The sequence below is a fragment of the Tupaia chinensis genome, unplaced genomic scaffold (assembly GCF_000334495.1).
Source record: "Tupaia chinensis unplaced genomic scaffold, TupChi_1.0 Scaffold144702_1, whole genome shotgun sequence".
NCBI classification, from domain to species: Eukaryota; Metazoa; Chordata; class Mammalia; order Scandentia; family Tupaiidae; genus Tupaia; species Tupaia belangeri.
Genome location: NW_006204563.1, coordinates 2,098,113 through 2,118,386, shown reverse-complemented (window position 1 = coordinate 2,118,386; position 20,274 = coordinate 2,098,113). Strand labels below are relative to the sequence as shown.

At 36.6% G+C, this 20,274-nt stretch overlaps 1 protein-coding gene across 5 annotated transcripts in view; it reads right to left on the bottom strand.

The window, feature by feature from the left end:
• The window catches only part of LMO3 (LIM domain only 3), a 70,557-nt gene that overhangs the window by 5,633 nt on the left and 44,650 nt on the right, over positions 1 to 20,274 (bottom strand). For all 5 annotated transcript variants that reach the window (XM_006167321.2, XM_006167324.2, XM_006167322.3 and 2 more), the window contains one exon: positions 6,719 to 6,844. In XM_006167321.2, coding sequence (XP_006167383.1) covers positions 6,719 to 6,844 — 126 coding nt within the window. The remainder of the gene's footprint in view (positions 1 to 6,718; positions 6,845 to 20,274) is intronic.

Sequence of the window (20,274 nt, the reverse complement as noted above, 5' to 3'; positions counted from 1 at the left end):
CTCACCCCTAGTAATCCTTTCTGTACCAAGTTATACTACATATACCACGGACCCTGCTGGGAAGAATTCAAAGTTTACCTTCTTTAACTCCATTGTATCTATTTGCCTCTTAATCTGAAAATAAAAAATACCCCTACAAACCTGGGTCCAGAGAGTGAAACCAAATTCTCTGAGTTTAAATTTTGAATCTACCATTTTCCAACTGTGTAGAGTTTGGGGTAAGGGACTTACATTTCCTGAACTACAGTTTCCTCATTTGTAAAATGAGGCTAATAATAGTACCTACTTAAGAGTTGAGAATGAAATGAGTTTGCACATGTAAAACCCTTAGAACAGTCTGGTGTATGGTAGGCACTACTTAAGAATTTGTTAGGGGCAAATTTTGAATCTACCATTTTCCAACTGTGTAGAGTTTGGGGTAAGGGACTTACATTTCCTGAACTACAGTTTCCTCATTTGTAAAATGAGGCTAATAATAGTACCTACTTAAGAGTTGAGAATGAAATGAGTTTGCACATGTAAAACCCTTAGAACAGTCTGGTGTATGGTAGGCACTACTTAAGAATTTGTTTGGGGCCAGCAGGTAGGTGGTGTAATGGTTAAGACACTGGACTCCCACATGGCTGACTGTAGTTTGAGTCCTGGACCTGAAGGTTTGAAAATCATGCCAGGCACGTGTGCATGTGCCAAAAATCCCAGAAGAAGAATGGAGGAGAAGAGATTGTGGTTATCCTTGCCTGGAGAGTAATTTCTCACTTTCCCTCTCATTGTCTCTGGCAAACACAAGAGTCCTATGTCAAAAACCTTAAAAACAAACAAACAGAATTCGTTTTCTGGCCAGTGGGTAGTGTGGAGGTTAAAGTACTGGATCCCACATAACCAACTGCATGGTTCAAGTCCCAGACCCAATGGCTTGAAAATCATGCATTGTACACCCAAAGTTTCAAGAGGAGAATGGAAGAGAAGGAATTGCAGCATGGCTATTCCTTCCAGAGGGAAGGTGATTTCTCACTTTCCCTCTCTCTTTCTCTCTCTCTCTCTCTGGCAAGCACATGTACCTTACAGCAAAAACTAAAAAAAGAAAAAGAAAATAATTTTAATCATTGTAACTGCTAATGATAATCTCTCCATTTCTCCACTTTTACTTAAATTGTTCCTAGCTAGAAATAGTTTCCCTTTGTATATCAATTTTTTTTTTTTTTTCGGAGAGGTCTTTGCTATAGGGCGCATGTGCTCACAAGACAGAGAGACAGAGAGACAGAAAGCGAGAAATCACCCCCCGGGGGGGTGGCCACGCCACAATCCTTTCTCCTCCATTCTCCTCTCGGGATCTTGGGCAGGCACACACACGTGCACGGCCTGAGTTTAAGCCACTGGGTCTGGGACTCGAACCCCGGCCAATTATATATGAGTCCAGGGACATAGCCATTATGCTCACTGCTGGTCCCCCTTTGTCTGTCTATTTAAATTCTAAAAATTGCTTAGTCTCTATTCTCTCCATCAGTCTTTCCTGATCATTCAGTGTATTCTTACCTTTCCAAAGTACTTATTTATTAGTGTATCTTTACTTTGGCATTTCTGATTTTCTTGTGAATATGTAACAGGTTTCCCAATCTAGACAATGATTCTGGAGGTAAATGACCTCGACTTCCATTTTTTTGGAACACTGCAATAGCACCCTATGTTATACTGCCACTTAGCATGGTGGTCAATAAGTATTGGTTAAGATAGATTTATTCCAGATAGATTTATTCCGGCATAATGGTTATGTCGCTGGACTCCCACATAGTTGACTGCAGTTCAAGTCTTGGATCTGGCAATTTAAAACTCACACTGGGTGTGTGTGCATGCATGCCCAAGATCCCAAGAGGAGAATGGAGTAGAAAGGATTTTAGCCTGGCCATGCCCCCTGCGGAGTGATTTCTCACTTTCAATCTCTCCGGCAAATGCATGCAACCTATAGCAAAAATCTCTTTAAAAAAAAAAAAGGGAAAAGGATAGATTGATTCCAGAATTCAATCATTTTAAATAACAAGTCTCTTTCAGGTAAATCATCTAAATATGTATTCATTTCAACTTTTATGCAGTGACTTCCTACATTGACGACTTCATCTTCTCTGGTCTTGCTCCCCTCCCTGGTCTTCCATATTCCTACCAAACTCCTCTGACCTTCATAAAATATGCTTCTTATTTCCTGAACACACCATGCTTTCAAATCTTCATGCCTTTGCATGTCACTCCATCTGCCTGGGAAACCCTCTCTCCACTGCTCCCTGGCTCCCTGATCTTCCCCAATCCCCACTAGACACCATACCTGTATCCTAATCAGTTCTAGGGAGTTCTTTCTTAAAACCCAGCACACGTCAGCCCTTTGATGCTTCCCTAAGACTTCAAGAAGGACAGATCTCTCTTCCCTCGGAATAAATCTGTTTAGCATCGATTACACTCTTCTGTGAGTCTTTGAAGTCCTGCTCTGAACATCTCTCAGAAAGAAATTAGATTTTATCCATCCCAGCTTCCACAGAGCCTAGCACAGTGTGTTTATTCTTTAATAAAAGAAAATAAAATGTTATACTAGTTTGCATATTTGGGAAAATTTTATTACAAGGAAGGAATCATTCTCCTTTTTAAATGAACCTAATATACAGTATCTTTCAAGTTCAAAAGAGATTTAACTTATCAAAACAGAGGTTCAAAAGAACCCATCTCTGGGTTCCTTTTAAAATAGAAAAGTTAGATTTTTAACCCAGGATGTATTATTTTTAGCCATGCCTCTTCTTTAAAGGGCAGAGAAGATCTGTATAAGAAACCCCCAATCCTGAAAGGTTATCATCACTCCTTTTTTAAATAACATCCAATATGCTTTAGATCTTCATAATATCTTTTTTTTAATAAGAAATTACTTGTATAATTACATTTATTATTATTATTATTGTTATTTTAATTTGCTACAGGGTATGCATGCTCACCAGAGAGAGACAAAGGTAAAGACAGAGAGAAAGCAAGCCATCAGGTCCAAGACTTGAAGAACTATGGTCGGCCCTGTGGGAGTCCAGTGCCTTAACCACCAGGCCACCGGCCAGCTCCGTCTTCATAGCATCTTGATTTAAAAGTTAAGATAACATGACTGCTGAGTAAATTTGATAAATATTTGTAATTCTACAATTTCAGATGTCAACTAAGTTTACTGAAGGGACGATGCCTATTAATGATCTCTTTGTCTCCTGTTTCACTTGAAATGGTGTGACCCTGTGACAACAATTTGGCTACTGAAAGCAGAGACCTCTGTGGGATGTGGCTTTATTGGAGCGGATTTCCCAAGCAAACTTCAAAGTTAAAGGAGAATCTCTTATATTGAAAACCTTTTATATTCGGGGTAACAAAATTTGTCTGCTTTGCTTGACTGATGAAGACTAGCTGACTCCTGGCATTAGAGAAGTTTGTCTTGCAGGGGCTGAAGTGACAAGACAATAACTAAGTGCTAATTGTGCATAACCAGCACTAAAGATATGCAGTCCCATTATGGCATGTAATAAATGGAGCAAACATGGAAATATATTAGGTGCTTTAATAATGATACTAGAATAGTATTTTGCAGCAATAAGAATGTGAACAGTTTTAGAGTCAAAATTTAGGAGTGTTTGTCTTACTTGACTGAGTTCTACTAAGACAGACTTTATTGTGAATGCAACTTTTTATTTCAATGGTGAAATAAAATTGATATACGATTCGTAAATAGCATTAACAACCTGCAATTACTTTGCATCATAATAGAATTTAGACTGGGTTTAGCACTTGAATGATGTTTTAATATTCTGTGTAGAACACGAATAAAATAGGAAAGCCTATCTTAATAGCAGAAGGGACAAAGGGCATAAAAGGACTATTCCCCCAAAAGAAGAAACACCAAAGGGCCACTAGTAATCAAACAGCTGCCAATTAAAGGTTATAATGAGATACCAACTTTTGTCCCTCAAGGTAACAAGAATGTTTTAAAATAATAATTCTTATTACAAATATAAATGAATATACAGTTTTATACATTTCTAGTGTGAAATGAATCAGTGTAGTTATTTTAGAGACCATTTTGGCCATGTACAATATAAGCCTTCAAACTGTAAATACTATGTCTACTTAATTATGCTCCTGTGAATTTTTCCTGACAAAGATTTGAGTGTCTATTTATTTGTAGAGTCCACATTATAGTGATAACATAAAAACTTTTGATCAAACAGCTCACCAGTCTAATTATAGAAGACTGATTTACATGTGAAGTTCTATTTATACAACTGAATACAAGAGAGGCTAGTAAAAGGTGTGGTAGTGAAGGTACTAGACTCCCACATGGTTGACCACGGTTCAAATCTTGGACCTGGTGGCTTGCTTTCTCACTTTCCTTCTCTCTTTCTTTTCCTATCTCTTTTTGGTGAGTGCATTTTCCCAATAGCAAATTTTAAAAATAATCATAATAAATCAAATTAAATAAATAATTCTTGAAAAGAAAAACTTGAATATGAAATAGCTTAAAATACCTTAAAACTTTTTAAGATGTCAATCAAAAAGGCATTCAATATAAAATAAATTATAAAGTCCAAACATCAAAAATTAGGATATTTGTTTTTTGTAAGTTGCTTACATTTGGGCATAATATATGTATGATATGCTAGTCATATATACATGGAAAAATGTATGGCAGACTATATACCAAAACATATAAAGTATTTTCTTTTTGAATAGTGATACATGAGACAGTGTTGTTCTTTATCTCTTTCAAAAATTTTCTCTATGAAGACGTGTCCTTTTATAAGTAGAAAAGCAGTAAATTTATTATTATATATGGTAATTATTGTTAGTGAGCTCTTTTAGCAAATCAGGGTGGCGAATAAACAGAAGTATTCTAAACTTTTCATTAATAATCTTTAAAATGTATTCAATCCTACACAAGCATACAGATGCATTCACATGGATTTTGTGTATCCCTTGAAAAACAACATGCATTTGTCCACTTAGTTTTGCCTTAATGTCACCTTAGTCTGAATTATCTTACTTTGATTGCAAGCATTTGTTGGGGAGAATCAAAATGTTGAAAATGATGTCTAAAGTTCCTGTCTGGGTTAACTGACACCATGGAGTATATTGGGCGAGTTTCTGAACATCTGCATTTAGCAAGAGATACTACTGAGATATATATCTTATGGGAACACTAAGTTAGTTAAATATTATTTGGTAAAAGTAAATTGCAGACAGAAGAGAACTAACTTTTGAGGATCAGATAGGTATTAGTGCCTCAATTTGTGGATATGAAAACTGAACTGAAAGAGGCTAAGTAACATACCCCAAATCACAGCGAGGGAATCAACGAATAGATGGTGGGGGTGGAATTTGGATCTGGTTCCCACTACCGATAAACTCTTTTCACGATTTATAAGGCCTCATAGGAAATCTGCTTTGGGCTGGCTCCATAGCACAGCCATGTATAGGGGGCTGGATTTCACATGGCCACAGAGATTTGAATCTTGCCCTGGTGGCATGAAAAACACAGTGGGTATATGTGTCCATGCTTCGAATCCTGATGGGACAGAGAAAGGGAAGGAAAAGGATTATAGTGTGACCACATCTCACTGAGGAGTGCTTTCTCTCTCTCTGTCTCCGTCAAGCACACATGGCTTCTGGAAATGAAAAGAAAGAAAAAATAATAGTACCTTTCAGGGTAAATTACAATAACTGAGAACTTGATGTAATTATTATTCATGGATTACACACTAGGGTCAAGTGTTCTCATAGATACTCTAGCTGGATTTATTTTCATTAAAGTCTATCAAATATACTAATCTTTAACATAATTGTATTTTTAAAGATACTTGTATTTCAATATTCTAATATCCTCTGTGTTTATCACACAAAACAGGTACCAGTGTTACACAGTTCCCACTGGAAATAAAACTTACAACTTTAAGTAAGGAAAAATGGGATTAAGTCATACTTTTCAGCTAGAAGTGTTCTCTGAGATTGACTAATTCAACTTCTGAATGATACAAACGAAAAAAAAAAATCTGCAGCCCAGAGAGGTATAATGCTTGGATTAAGGTCACAGAGTTCATTAGTGGCTGAACAGACTAGAATGTAGGTTTCCAGAGTCTCTATACAAAAATACTCTGCCCATTGCTGTCTCTCCCATGCTGATAACTGCTTAATTATTAGCTATAACTGGCCTCCTTCCCAAAGACATTTGAAATTACTTTAAAAGTACACACAGAACATGGTTAAAATTCAAGATAAGAAATTTTGTGATAGGGAAACTATAAATAGAAAAATAAGATGAACACAAAATACCTCCCACAGATTTCTCTATATTCGCTTCATTGCCGATTCATTTGCTCAAAGACATAGCACAAAATGTAAAGATGTGTCAAAACTGCTTTCCCAAAACACAGAAAAACAATAAAGAAAAAATGGAGTAATAAGATTAAAAGTTTAAGAAGTGTTTCCATTCGCTGTCACTCGCTGTTCTGTGACCTGTCCCTTTCAGGAAGAAGTTAGTCTTCAGATCTTTCTCTTCCCTCTGTCATTTATTTCTGGTACCAGATTAATGTTTGCAGAGGACAAAAATGTTGAGATTAATTGCATTTAGCGTTCTAAAATGATTCCCACCCATTAAATGAATAGCCATCACAGAGACGTGTACCATTTTTTGGAAGCCAAAATGAAATCTGCTTACCTCTGATTACAAAGCTGACATGCAAAACAGTCCAGGTGGTAAACATTGTCCTTGGCACGCATCACCATCTCAAAGGCAGGGATGAGCTTACTACAGGCAGCACAGTTTCCCGTTACACCAAAGAGCCTAGAACAATAAACACATTCTTTTTCAAACTCTTACAGGGAAATCAGAGATGGTGAATAGAGAAGACGAAATGTCCCCTGGAAAGCTGTCAATGCGCAGTGCCCTATGATGTACACAGTGAGTTTTAGCCTGGGTGTACACATAAACATTCTTCCGCAATACATACTCTGTTGACCTTTCTTGATGAAAACACATCTTGTTTGAGGAGAAAAGAAAAAGATAAATACATTAGGAAGCTTACATAACTGCACACAAAGAGAAGTCAACGGGGTGAATTTGCAGTGAAATCTTCTACTTGTTAGAGGACACTGTAAATACAAAAGCAATGCGACTTTGCACTTAATGCTATATACTGAACGTCCTGGTGGAAAAATAAACCCATTTGAGTGACTCACTATTTTTTGACATCTGTTACTAAAAGGCTTTGCCATTATGATTAAAAGAACATTTATGAAAAAGCTTTTTAAACAGTCAAAAAAAGAGGTGCATGCCCCTTATGGCTCTATACCATAGTTATAGCTATGATTATGTTATTCAGGTAGTACATTAAAGTAAATGAGGCTGTAAGCTATATATAGCTAGACCAGGAGTTGAAACATAATATACTGTCAGAACCACTAGAATTGTCTGGGAAAAGGACATTTTTTTTTTTAAAATCCTATTTGCTGGAGATACCTGAAAATAGTTACTGTAATGACCTAAAAATAGTACAAAATAAAATGTCTCTATCGTTTCATAATGGAAGGAAATAAAATATTTTATCCACTTGCACTAGCAATATTTAAACCAAGTTTCTTTAAAGTTGTTAATGGTGGTGAAGAATTAGTATAAATAATATTCTATGCATAGTAGTTAATGCACTTTTTAACTAGGAAGCAAACTAGATGAAAAACACCACATCTGCCAGTTTTCTTTTTTCTCCAGCATCAGGCTGACAGGAGAAAAATATAATGGCTCTCATGGGAAAGACCAAATTAAAAGCAGTTCTAAACTAATGAATTCAAAGGTGCTATGGAGAAAACTCATTTTGGTTATAAAAATGTACTTTAAAAAATCTTAGCCTTTCATTTTACTGAATTTAAGGATTACGCGCAAACGTGCTGAAGTCTCTCTTCTTATTACTTTCTATATACTCCAAAGATAAGTCGTTGCTTAAGGCATGCATATTCATGTTCAAGTTTGTAACGATTTCCTCTTCCCAGGCCTATAGCAATCGTTGGGAGACAGTGGCGAGAGTGGTTCCGAAGTGTCTGGCAAGACATGCAAAAAGTGTTTATGCTCATGTTTTTATTAGATGGTCTTCTGAGGAACACAAGCTCCTTGAGGGTAGACGGAGCGACTGCTTTTTAAACAGCCTGCCAGCATAATCTGTGCCCTTGACCAAATGTAAGCAAGGTTTGTATGCAAGAAGATTGCACTTGGAATTCTTACACACTGGCCTTACTGGAAGAAGTGAATAAACCTTTGAATGTGCTTTCGTTGGGGAATCTCACTTGAACAACCTTTATGTTCTCAGTTTACAATCTGTATTTTGAGAAATGCATTTCTTTCCAAAGAACTTCATTGAAATTGCACTATCTTGCATCTCTTACTGGCATCATTAAAAACATGAAACCATCACAAACCAAAGCATTCACCCTACTCTTTTGCAAGCAGAATGTTTCAGTTCATTCCTATATACTTTTCAGGGTACTTCCGATCAGCTATTAAGGAGTCACATCACTTACGTGTGCTGTTTGTTTCCACTGCTTTTTATTATTTTTCAAAAATAAGGAAACCTTCAAAGTTCTTTATTCCATGAATATAGATATACTTGTGGATATAAAATCTGGTTACTAGGAGATAAAGCCGTTTTTAAGAATTACTCAGTTTGCTCATACCTAATAAACATACACACACACAATGCCATTTTGAAATTCTGGACATAGTTTCTCCCAATTTCAATTGCTCTCGCTCGCTGAGCATTTATCAGCTACCTGATTAGAATTTGTTTCCACACAAACCATTGATCATCAGCCTATTACTAGGCAAATGACAGTTAATTACCCACTACATTAACCACTGGGACCTGAGACCTGCTTCTGCTGCCATCAGTCAACATGATAAATGTGGCAAGTTCAGTAATGCATGGCCAGCCCTGAGCTGCCTGCTATACTGTGAACAACCCTCAATCTCACTTCCAGGCCCAGGAAAATCTATGGCAATCTGCATAATTACAAGCTCTGGGTTAATAACAGACAAATGATTTGTTGCATCTAAACAAAGTCCTTGGAATGGTCCCGGTCTCTGGTGGCTGCCCGAACAGCGCACTGCCACTAGTGTACTTTCCACTGCAGTGTGCACAAAACCGGCCTCTCACGTCGCGGCCTTCCAATTTGTTGCCCTCCAATTTATGGATTCTGCATATGTGATTTTTAATCATTAAAGGGCTCTTGAAGCAATATTATCTTAATTATTCTCTGCTGTAACCAGGGAATTAGGCTTCAGATAAAATTTTCTTCTTCCACGCACTTTCCCTGCCTCACTGGAAGCTCCATCAGTTTCCATCTACACCTGGACTCTGAAATCCTAATGATGAATTATTGCCCCTTTTCCTAAGAGGGCGAACCTTACAAGGGAACATTTTACTGAACTGTCAGCTCCCAGACTGAGTGCGGAGATGCGGAAATCTGATCTAATTTACTGCAGGACGATGCATTTGTTAGACTTTTCCCTCAGTTTTGTCCAAGGATCAAGAAATCATGGAATAGCCACATTCACGTTCTTCTTTTTCTCAGTGGGACAAACCTAGGACTCTCTGAGAAAGGAAACAAAGTATTGTTTTATACAATGAGGGTTTCAAATATGAAATACTATCTTCTTTTGGTTTCTACCTGACCTTTGGCTTCTCAGGCAAAAATAATTTTCATGTATATCAATTAAGCTTAAGGCATGCATAGTCCTCATCTGGAAGGTTCTTTTCAGATGTGTCTAAAAAAGAGTAAAAGAGAATCTCTTAATTATCTATTCGTTTAGAATATTCATAGTTCTGGAGTTCTTGTAACCCCTTCCTCCGTATTCCCCACTCCCAGATTTATTTATAAGGATTTACTAACCATGCTTCCCTTGGAGCGAAAGATCTCTGTAAATTCTTGTTTGTAGTTGCTTTTACTACAGAAGACGAGGGCTTAAGAGTTCTTAGCACACTGAAGCAGACAACACTTTATTTTTTCTAAAAGAAAAGCCATTATGAAATTTTGACTTAATCATAGCAGACCAGCTCGTAAATTTATGGTCAGGAAAAAAACAAAATAAACTCGATGATCCATTTTGCTCTTTTTAAGATGTCTTACAGATCATCAAGGCATAGCAGGGGTTAATTTGCAAACGTGTGGCCTAGCTTGTTCCCCACCATTTATAATAATGGCCTTTTAGCAATATGACCTTCGTCTTGCTCTGACATACTACCAAAAGTAGACTTCCAATTCAAAAGGTGGCGAGTTCCCTCCACACGGTATCAGTGCGTATTACTATCTGCAGGACTCCCAAAGGATGTCTCTGTCCTTTCACTATTCCATTTGGCTTTCACTACCTGGTATTGACAATCTCTAAGCAGACATGAAGATAAAAAAACAAACGGACTACTTTCTTATGACTAAGAACTTAGCCTCACTGTATGCTGTCTCATACCTACGATGCCGTAGTGAGCACACACAGCGATATATCTTACGCTTTTCGTGTATCGGTGGCATAGTGAGAACCAAGACATTACATGTTTATGTTTTTCAAAAGCACCCAGAAAATTCTGCATTTTTACTAAATGATCAGCAGCTCTGCAATGTGGTCGTAAGTCAGGTGAACTCTATGGCTTAGTGTATATTCATTTCTAAAGTTTCTGGGGGTGCAGGGTAGAGGAAAACTCAAGACATATAATCATTTGAGACCAGCAGATGGTGTAGTGGTTACGTCGCTGGACTCACACAGAGTTGACTGCAATTTGAGTCCTGGAGCATGCACGCCCAAGATCCCAAGAGGAGAACGGAGGAGAAGGGCTTGCGGCATGACCGTCACTCCTGGGGGTGGAAGGGAGTGATTTCTCCCTTTCCATCTCTCTGTCTCTGTCTTTCCAGTGAGTGTACAAAAAAACTCTCTAAAAAAAAAAAAAGACACATAGTCATTTAATGTAGCAATAATGAATATGGTTTACTACAGCATCGGGGAAAATGAATGTTCACCGTATTAGTGTCTTTTATTTCACAGCACCAGATGTTCCTATAGATTTGTCTTTTTTTAAAAGCAGGTCAGCGGCACAAGTCACTAAATCAAATTCCCCCAAGCAATGGAAAGCATAGTACTTAACTCAAATTAATTTATTATTTGGCGAAAAAATGTGCAAATAATTATCACCGTAGTAAACCTTAGTTCTAAAAAAAATCAGAATTTCCCTTCTAGACATCAGATAACCCTTCTAGTGACTTGAGCATGCATGGATCTAATAGCAAATATTTTTCTAAATATTGAGGATAAGACTTGCTGCAGTTATCATCCTATAGAAGAAACCTCTCTCTGGAATAACTAGAGATGAACAGAAAAAGGAAAGTTGGGCTTTCTAAGGAGATGAAATTGTAGTCGATTGAAAAGATCTTTAACTTTGGACTACTGGATGGTGAAGTTTTATTGAATATGTTATGTGAGAAGGAAAGGAACATTTTTACAGATTGAGAACGGCAATTGGTTTCTGTCTATTACAAATATACTTCTCATCTCCTTCTATTCTCCCACCCACTCCCTTTTTTATTTTAATTTGCTATAAGATGTGCGTACTTGACAGGGAGAGAGAGAGAGAAAGTGAACGTGAAGAAACACCCCCCACCCCCTTTCCCAGGAGGGATAACCACACTGCAATTCCTTCTCCTCCATTCTCCCTTCAGGATCTTAAGCATGCACGCACATGTGCCTGACATGATTTTTAAGCTTCCAGGTCTGGGACTTGAACCATACAGTCAGTCATGTGAGATTCCGCTGCCTCAACCTCCACATCATCTGTTGGCTCTCTCTTTCACTTTTTTAACTACGGAAGATAGTGATAGAAAATGGAAACACTTTACATTGAATGCTTTTGTTTTAAACTTAAAAACATCACCCCTCACAAGGCTCTCTCCTATTGGATCTTAGCATATGCTCCACTGTCATGGAGATAAGATATTATAGAAGTTCAAGAAAACATAAAGGAAACATGGGACATTTTTAAATTTACAGAACACAATAGAAAACACGTTTAACATTATTTGGAACTGTTTCTAACAGTTATAGTTAGGTTTATCATACATATATTTCTGCATACATTTGTGCTCATAGATAATTAATTAAAGTTATGATAAAAGGCTAATGGAGTCAACAGATAGCATAGTGGTTAAGGCGCTGGACTCTCATGTGCTTAACCATGGTTTAAGTCTCAGACTCAGTTGCTGGAAACGCATGCTGAATGTGTGTGCACACACACCCAAAATCCTGAGAGCAGAATGGAAGAGAACGGATTGTAGCAAGGTCATTTCCTCTGGGGGGTAATTTCCTGACTCTGCCTTTCTCTCTCTCTGTGTCTCTCTCTCCAGTGAGTACGTGTGCCCTATAGCCAAAAAAAAAATTAAAAATTAAAAAACAAATACCAAAGACCCATGCTATCTAGTCAAGTTATATGTTAAAATATACAGCTTTTGACCGAAATCTCAGAGACAGCTAAGATACTGAGAAAAAGTTCAGGTTCAATGAACCCTTTTAAATGAAAATGGATGCCTAGCATGAGCAAGGCACTTGGGGAGAGAAGTCAAGCTGAATATGGGTGTGTACTGCCAGGGAACCCGTGAACAGGACAATCTAGGGATAGAACCTCAGAGGTTCAGGCAAGGATGACCAATCACATCTCATAAGTCACCTTCTGGTGGAAGCTGAGTGATTGTCTTGGGCTGATGTTAGGACATAAACAGAAGCCCGGAGATGGTCAAGGTCAGGATTTCTTTTTGGAATATTTTTTTTAAATGTCCTTTATGATAATGATCTACTAGGTTGGCATTCAGTCAGGAAGGCAGAGAAACTCAGTCTGTATAGGTGACTACAGTCTGGGCAACCGAGGTTTCATGTTTGGTGCATTATTATTTGGAATTTTAAGAGTATTCTCAGATTGTGGCTCCTCTCTTACATTAAGGCAAAACTCCATTTTTCCTTGGGTCAGACAAAATAGAACCAGGCAGCCTGAAGTGGCATGGTCAAACCCAACACAGGGTTGATCCTAAACACCCTCCAACCACTGGATGAACTTACTGAATGTCAGCTCATGTAGACCCATTGAAATAATCGCAACATGGTGGAGTTAATACACTTACAGGCAAAATGTTATCCCTGAACAGGAGTGGAGAAGATTTAACATTTTGTTTTCAGAATCCTTGAGATCTAGACCTTGGCAACACTAGAATATTAGAAAACAGGGAAGAAAGAAATTTTGCTGAAAGCCTTGACAGTCTGGTAACTGTTATTTTAGCCAGAGAAGACTGAAGAAACATTTTAGGGAGACCTAATGTTCCACTAAAACTATACTAGACTTGTAAGAACCTATCACCCTAGAAGAACCAAGCCGCACTCACTATGACTGGCTAGAATTTGTCATCATAAACAATAGCAGAATCTACTCCCACTAGGGTTTTGATGTAAACTATATTGTTTTAGACTTCAGATATTCCAGGAAACAAAATAAGACAGCACTATTCTACACATTTAGGGTACAGGCCTTTAAGTTTCACAGTAGAGATGATTCCCTCTGGGAAGCCAAGCTAACTACCTGTTCACTCACTGTCTACGCTAGTGCAGAAGCTGCTAGCCACATTGGCTGTCAATCACTGGCATGTAACTAGGCTGAACTGTGATATGCTTTGGATGTGCTGTATATACCAGATTTCAAAGCTTGGCACAAAACAAGCAAAATATTCATAAATAATTTTGAGAGATATTTTCTCTAGGGCACATGTGCTCTCCAGAGAGACAAAAGGTAAGAAATCAGGCTTCAAGGGAATGGCCACATTGTAATCCCTTCTCCTCCTTCTTCTCTCAAGATTCTGGGCACATACACTCACTCTCCCAACATGAGATTTAAGCCATCCGATCTTAGACTCCAGCCATGGGACTAATACATGGGAGTCCAGCACTTTAACCAGCACACAACCTGCTGGCCCCTGATGAATAATTTTTGAATTATTGATTAAATATTAAGATGATAACCCTTTGGGTATATTGTATTAAGTCAAATAGTTTAGAAATAATTTTATATTAGTTTTAGTTTATTTACTTCATTAATTTTTCTTTTCTTATGCTAGAAGGCATATACATGTTCAGAGGAGAGAGACAGAGAGAGAGGGACAGAAAGTGCCTACCTACAGGGCATGACCACACTGCAAATGCATCCAACTCTAATCCTCCAATTCTCCATCCTGGCAGGATCCAGCCCTTCTGGCAGGGAAGTCATCAGAGGCAGGACTCAAATCATGGTCGGCTGTGTGAAATCCAGCTTCTCCTATTTATCACTTAACTGCTGCACTACTGGGTCAGCCCTAATTTTGCCTTTTAAAAACTTTCTTTGGCTACTAGAAATATTAAAAATAACATGTGGCTTACATTATATTTCTGTTAAACAGTGCTGTCTATAGTCTCTGCTGGCCTGATGTCCCTGAATGTGTGACCCTTAAAACTTTCAAACAGATTCAGAATTTTCTAACTAAAGTCCATCCTAGCAATCTTGCCTCTGGTATGCTATGCTTAAAGGTAGAAGGAAAGTATATAGCCAGAGACATTTCATTTTAACTTTAAACTTAAAAATAGTCATGATAGGATGAGCTGGTGGAATGGTGGTTAAGGTGTTAGACACTCCCATATGGCTGACCATGGTTCGAGTCCCGGACCTGGTGGCTTGCTTTCTCACTTTCCTTCTCTCTCTCTATCTCTCTCCAGTCAAATTAAAATAAATGAATGAATAAATGAAGTTAAAGAAATAATTCTTTTTTAAAAAAGGTGTGAATCTAATGGTGTGAATTATTATTATATGTCACTAATAATCTGATAGACATTATTATCTTGCCCCACATCATTTTTCCAGTTTTTGGCCTCCTCTGGGTAAATTCCTTTCTAATTTTACCATTTTCTGCTTCAAGAACACAGCAATAGAAAAATAGGTAACAAAAAATGTGTTGATGCTTATGCTGCCTGGTCCTTCCCTAGCTCAGCTCCAGAGAGCAGAAAACACACAGACCCTCTGTAGTATTATAATTCAGTAAAAGAGCTAGCAAGAGAACCTCATTGTTCTTATCCAAATCTGATCCATTTCTCTATACACTTCTGTTTTTCCTTGTAAAAATGAGGCAATGGGAGCTGTTTTGAGAAAAATTCTCTAGATTTCTGACTTGAAAGAGGGTAGTGTTTGATTTACACAGAATAATCTGTCTATCCACACCTGAGTGTTAAAAGTTGCAAATAGCATTTAAAAATTATACTCTCCACAAATTGTCAATTTCTCCTCATACTCATTTTCCAAAGCCTTGCGAGCAGGTGTTACTGCTATTTATGAGAAGCACAGAGCCTACTGGGAAAAGCTATTCAGAGAAAAGTAAAATTGAATATTTTTCCCTCAACATTTGATGAGGATAATACTTCTGGGCAAATATGGCACTTGTACCAACATTTCTTAAAATCATAAAATCTTAGACCTCAAAAGAATCTTTGCTGCTAGAACAAAAGAAATGTGTCAAGATTGCGATGTATTGTTGTGATATTAAAAAGACAGGCTTTAAAATTTTTAAATATGATTATTTAAAATGGTTAAAATATTTAAAGAGAAACAAGAATAAGAAACACCAAAATAAAGGATAACACATATGAACTAAAACTAGGAATAGATTTTTTATTTTTGAAGAATGGAAATGTATTTTATCCTATTGCCATAGCATCCCTGCTCTAATTTTTTAAAGAATTATTTACTTATTTAATTTTGTTTGTTATTACTTTTTTAATTTGTCCAGAGAGAGATGGAGAAAGAGAGAGAAAGAGAAAGCAATCTGTCAAGTCCAGGACTTGAACTGTGTACAGCCATGTGGGAGCCCTGTACCTTAACCACCATGACACCTGCCAGTCCCCCTGTTCCAATTTTTTAAGGAAAGAGCAATCAGCCACAATTATATAAGCATGAAAATCTATGACTATTTTACAGATATCATGGGAAATTAGTTACTATATATCTCTCCCTTGTTATAACTGACAAAGCTGTTAGTAGATTGAAATAAATTCTGGCCAGGTTTCAGCCACAGTAAAATAAATGCTAATTGGAATATGTTTTATACAAATTTATAATAAAAGCCTGAAAGAATTTTTTTAAGTGATAGTCTATTCTAACATGAGTTCCAGAAAGCTTTGTCTACCTGAAATTGAATAGGTCTTTCTATGTGAAAACTTTTAAAGTCAGTTAATAGTTTCCGAAAAATCAGCATTGAAGTCTTTTGATACCTTTACATACCTAGAGAAGCTCATAATTGCCTTATTTTTTATCTTCCCTTTTCACACTTTTTATTCCATACTCTATGTATAAAACTGAGCAAAAATGGAGGCAGAGTGGCAGCTTATTTGAAAATATTATTTTTACTCATCTCATAACTGATGAACTTGAAGTACTGAAATTTTCAACAGGAAAGCAAAATAAAGAAGAGAAACAAAGCATTTATAGGAAGGTGTTGAAGGTCATTGGGTAAATTAATTCTTTTTTTTTAAAGAATTATTTTAACTTTATTTTATTTTTATTATTTATTTATTTTAATTTGATGAGAGAGAGAGAGAGAAAGCAAGCTGCCAGGTCCAGGACTCGAACCACGGTCAGCCATGTGGGAGTCTAGCACCTTAGCCACCACGTCACCTGCCAGCCCCTAGGGTAAATTAATTCTTAACTAATCCTAGGAAAGGTCTTTTCTTTGATCTTTGTCAAATAAGCCACTTATTTTCATATGCCCATTTCGTCATATTGCCAAGAGCCATGTATTCATTCAGGCACTCACTCAAGCTCAGTGAGGTGCCACTGTGAACACCAACTCCTTGGTGACAGTGTAGTCTAACCTGCAATACAAAACTCCTTTGCTCTGATGTAAAATGCATCTTTTTTGTGGCAGTAATCACGTGATTACTTACACAAAGTAAACACCTTGAATAGGTGAGGCAATTATTTATTTTTCAAAGCTAGCCGCTAAAATTTCCATCATACATTGGTGTTAATATGAATTATTTAATTATTTTGACTTTCTTCAAATTATTTTGACTTACTTCAAAGAAAAAATGCTATAGCAAAAGATAGTGACAACCTATATAAGGATCTGTTATCGAGAATTTAGTTTAAAATTTTATTTAAATCTTTTGCCTTACTTCTTTGAAGAAACAGTCTAATTACTGGTATTTTCTTTAAAGGTAAGTGGCAGTATTTAGGACATTGCATAATCTATTTTATAAATTAAATTTATCAAACAAAGAGGACACAGAAAATGTCACACATATCATCCTGGTTTTTAATTAAGGGTATTATGTTAGGGAGCCATCAGAGTATACTGTAGTTCTGAATTTATTTGATATAATTACCAGAGATTCATGAAATAGACCTTATTTGTTTTCATGTTTTTAAATACTTCTTGCAAAACAAATTTAACATCTGATATCATTTACTTCTTTAGCATTTTAATGGACAATTATTCTTAATATCCTTAAGAAAGTACTCTTAATGCCATCATTTTAAGAAACCATTTATGGGTGAGATTTTTGCAATAGGGAAGGTATGCCATACCTTCCCCGGAAAATGCTGGATACACAACTCTTGCCTAGTCTACCTATTACTGCTACCTTTATCAAAAGTGTCCTGGGTTGGGCAGGAAATTATATGGTACGGTAGTAATAGTCAAAGATTAAGTAGAATTAAGATGTTTTAAAATGTCTGTTCTGCAGTTGCTTCATTGACTCAAATAGGCAGATTAAACTAAATAGCCTTTCAGGATTTTGTTTAATTTAAAAATTCCATGATTCTGCATTCTAATCAAAGTGTAATTGAAATATTCAATGAAAATGAACTTGGCACCTAAAAAATGTATAAATGCACACACACATATATGAAATTGGCGACAGCACAGCAGGTGTGGTGCAGGCTGTAGGGTGCTGCTATGTGTCACTGGTGTCATGTGGGAAGTCCAGGATCAGATTTCGGGTCCCCCTGAACATGCTGAGAGCATCCACATGTGCCTGTGACCCTAGCTGGCTGGGAGGAGGATCATGGCGTGGAGAGACTCTGTCAGGAGTACCTGTCTTTCTCTCTCTCTCTCATATGAGCTTTATAAATAACTAGACAAACTAAAAAGTTTGGAGAATTTGACTTGTAATTGTCAGACTGATTTTATAACATTCTCTTTTTTTTTTTTTTGGAGAGGTTTTTCGCTATAGGGCGCATGCTCTTGCCAGACAGACAGAGAGAGACATAGAGACAGAAAGCGAGAAATCACCCCCCAGGGGTGATGGTCACGCCGCAATCCCTTCTCCTCCATTCTCCTCTCGGGATCTTGGGCACGCACACACATGCTCCCGGCGCAAGTTTTAAGCCACCAGGTCCCGGATGCGAACCGCGGTCGACTATGTGGGAGTCCAGCGACATAGCCATTATGCTAACTGCTGGTTCCCATAACGTTCTCTTAAAACAAGTTAAAAAGAAAGATGTACGGCTTTTATTCTACATTATATATATATATATATTATATATAATATATATCTACATATATATTTACACATGTGTGCATGTGTATGTATATATATATATATATATAATTTAAGATATATATAAATTTGAGACTCCTTTCAAGGATTTTTTTCTGTATTATGTTAAAGTAGAATTTAGAAGAATTATTAAAATAAAGCTATTAAAACAATGATTTGTAGAATTCGATAAATTCCTTTTTGGAATAAAAAGCTAGCCAAAGAAAGAGGATTCCAAAAGACTAAACGGTTTTGTGAAATGAAAAGGTACATGTGGTTATAAATTTGTTCAAACTGGATGCTTTCCATAATAAACTAGGACAACAGTCAATATAGTATGATGGGGGAGAAATATTAAAGGTGAACATTTGTGTCATGAATCCATTTAAAAAGAATTACAATAAAACCTATAGATTACACAGTTCTACATATACATACAATATAGCTCATAAATATTCATGATGTTTTCTCATGGATTTGCAAACATTTTCTTTTTGTAAAAAGCTACTACAATCGCATTGACTTTAAAGAGTTTCTTTTTGGAATGTGTATGCATTTTCTTTACTGAAAGAACTACTAGGGTATTTCCTTTGTTGTGTCACCTTTAGGGCTTATTAATGTATGTTTTAGAAATTGCTATGCCACAGTGTCCAGAATTTTAACTATTTTTAAAACCGATCTGAAACTAGATGTCAAGCTTCTCATAAATAGGGTATATTAGAGTGTGCAACATAAATATATATCCAACTTCCAACTTATAAAATATACTGAGCTCAGTTATCCCCAGAACCATGTCTATATTGTTAACATATAACATTCTGCTCAAAGGTTAATAAAGTAAATATTTTTGTAAAACACAGAGGCAAACCACTTTAAGAAAGCTTATTCATGGATATGGGTTAGAGTAATTTATTGCAAGAATATCGCATTAAGGCAGAACCTGCTAAAATATTTTATCTGCGTTCATTCATCTAATTTTCTAACAGTATGATACCAGCAATTGCATATATAAATGTTTGTCAAAATAGAACATTATAAATATGAGAAACTTTAAGAACTTCATGAAAAATGAAATTAAAATATGAGTATCCTTCAGAGCCAAAAGTTCTAAAATCCATGCATACTTTTTTACAATACCATTTTCCATGAACTTTTTAAAGGATGTCTCATGAATCTCCTTACAACGCTTGGGAGGAGAGGTGTTTTTCTAAGTAGAACAATTCTCAAAATACTTTTCTGTTTTTATTATGTGTTTCTCTATACAGATACACTTTATGTAAGAAAAAAAGTTTTTATTAAGCATAAGTCATAAAGCCAAGTCATGGATTGGGGGGGGGGGAATCATGTTAACTAAATACAGTTTAATGTCTATTTATAAATTTCTGCCATAAACATCTCATGTTAACATTTATGATTCAGGTAAATATCATTTGGGGCTAAAACAGAGAATATTGAATAAGGTAGGAACAATTCAAAATCGTTGATGAATAAAGTCAGACAGTAGAAACAAAGATTTTGAGCTCAGACATACTGAATATAGAAAAATGAGGAATTATTTGACAGCTGATATTTACTGGTAACCAGAGGCCCTGAAAAGACAACTTAAAAGATATTCGAACGTGTGTGCTTGTCTCTCTGTGTGC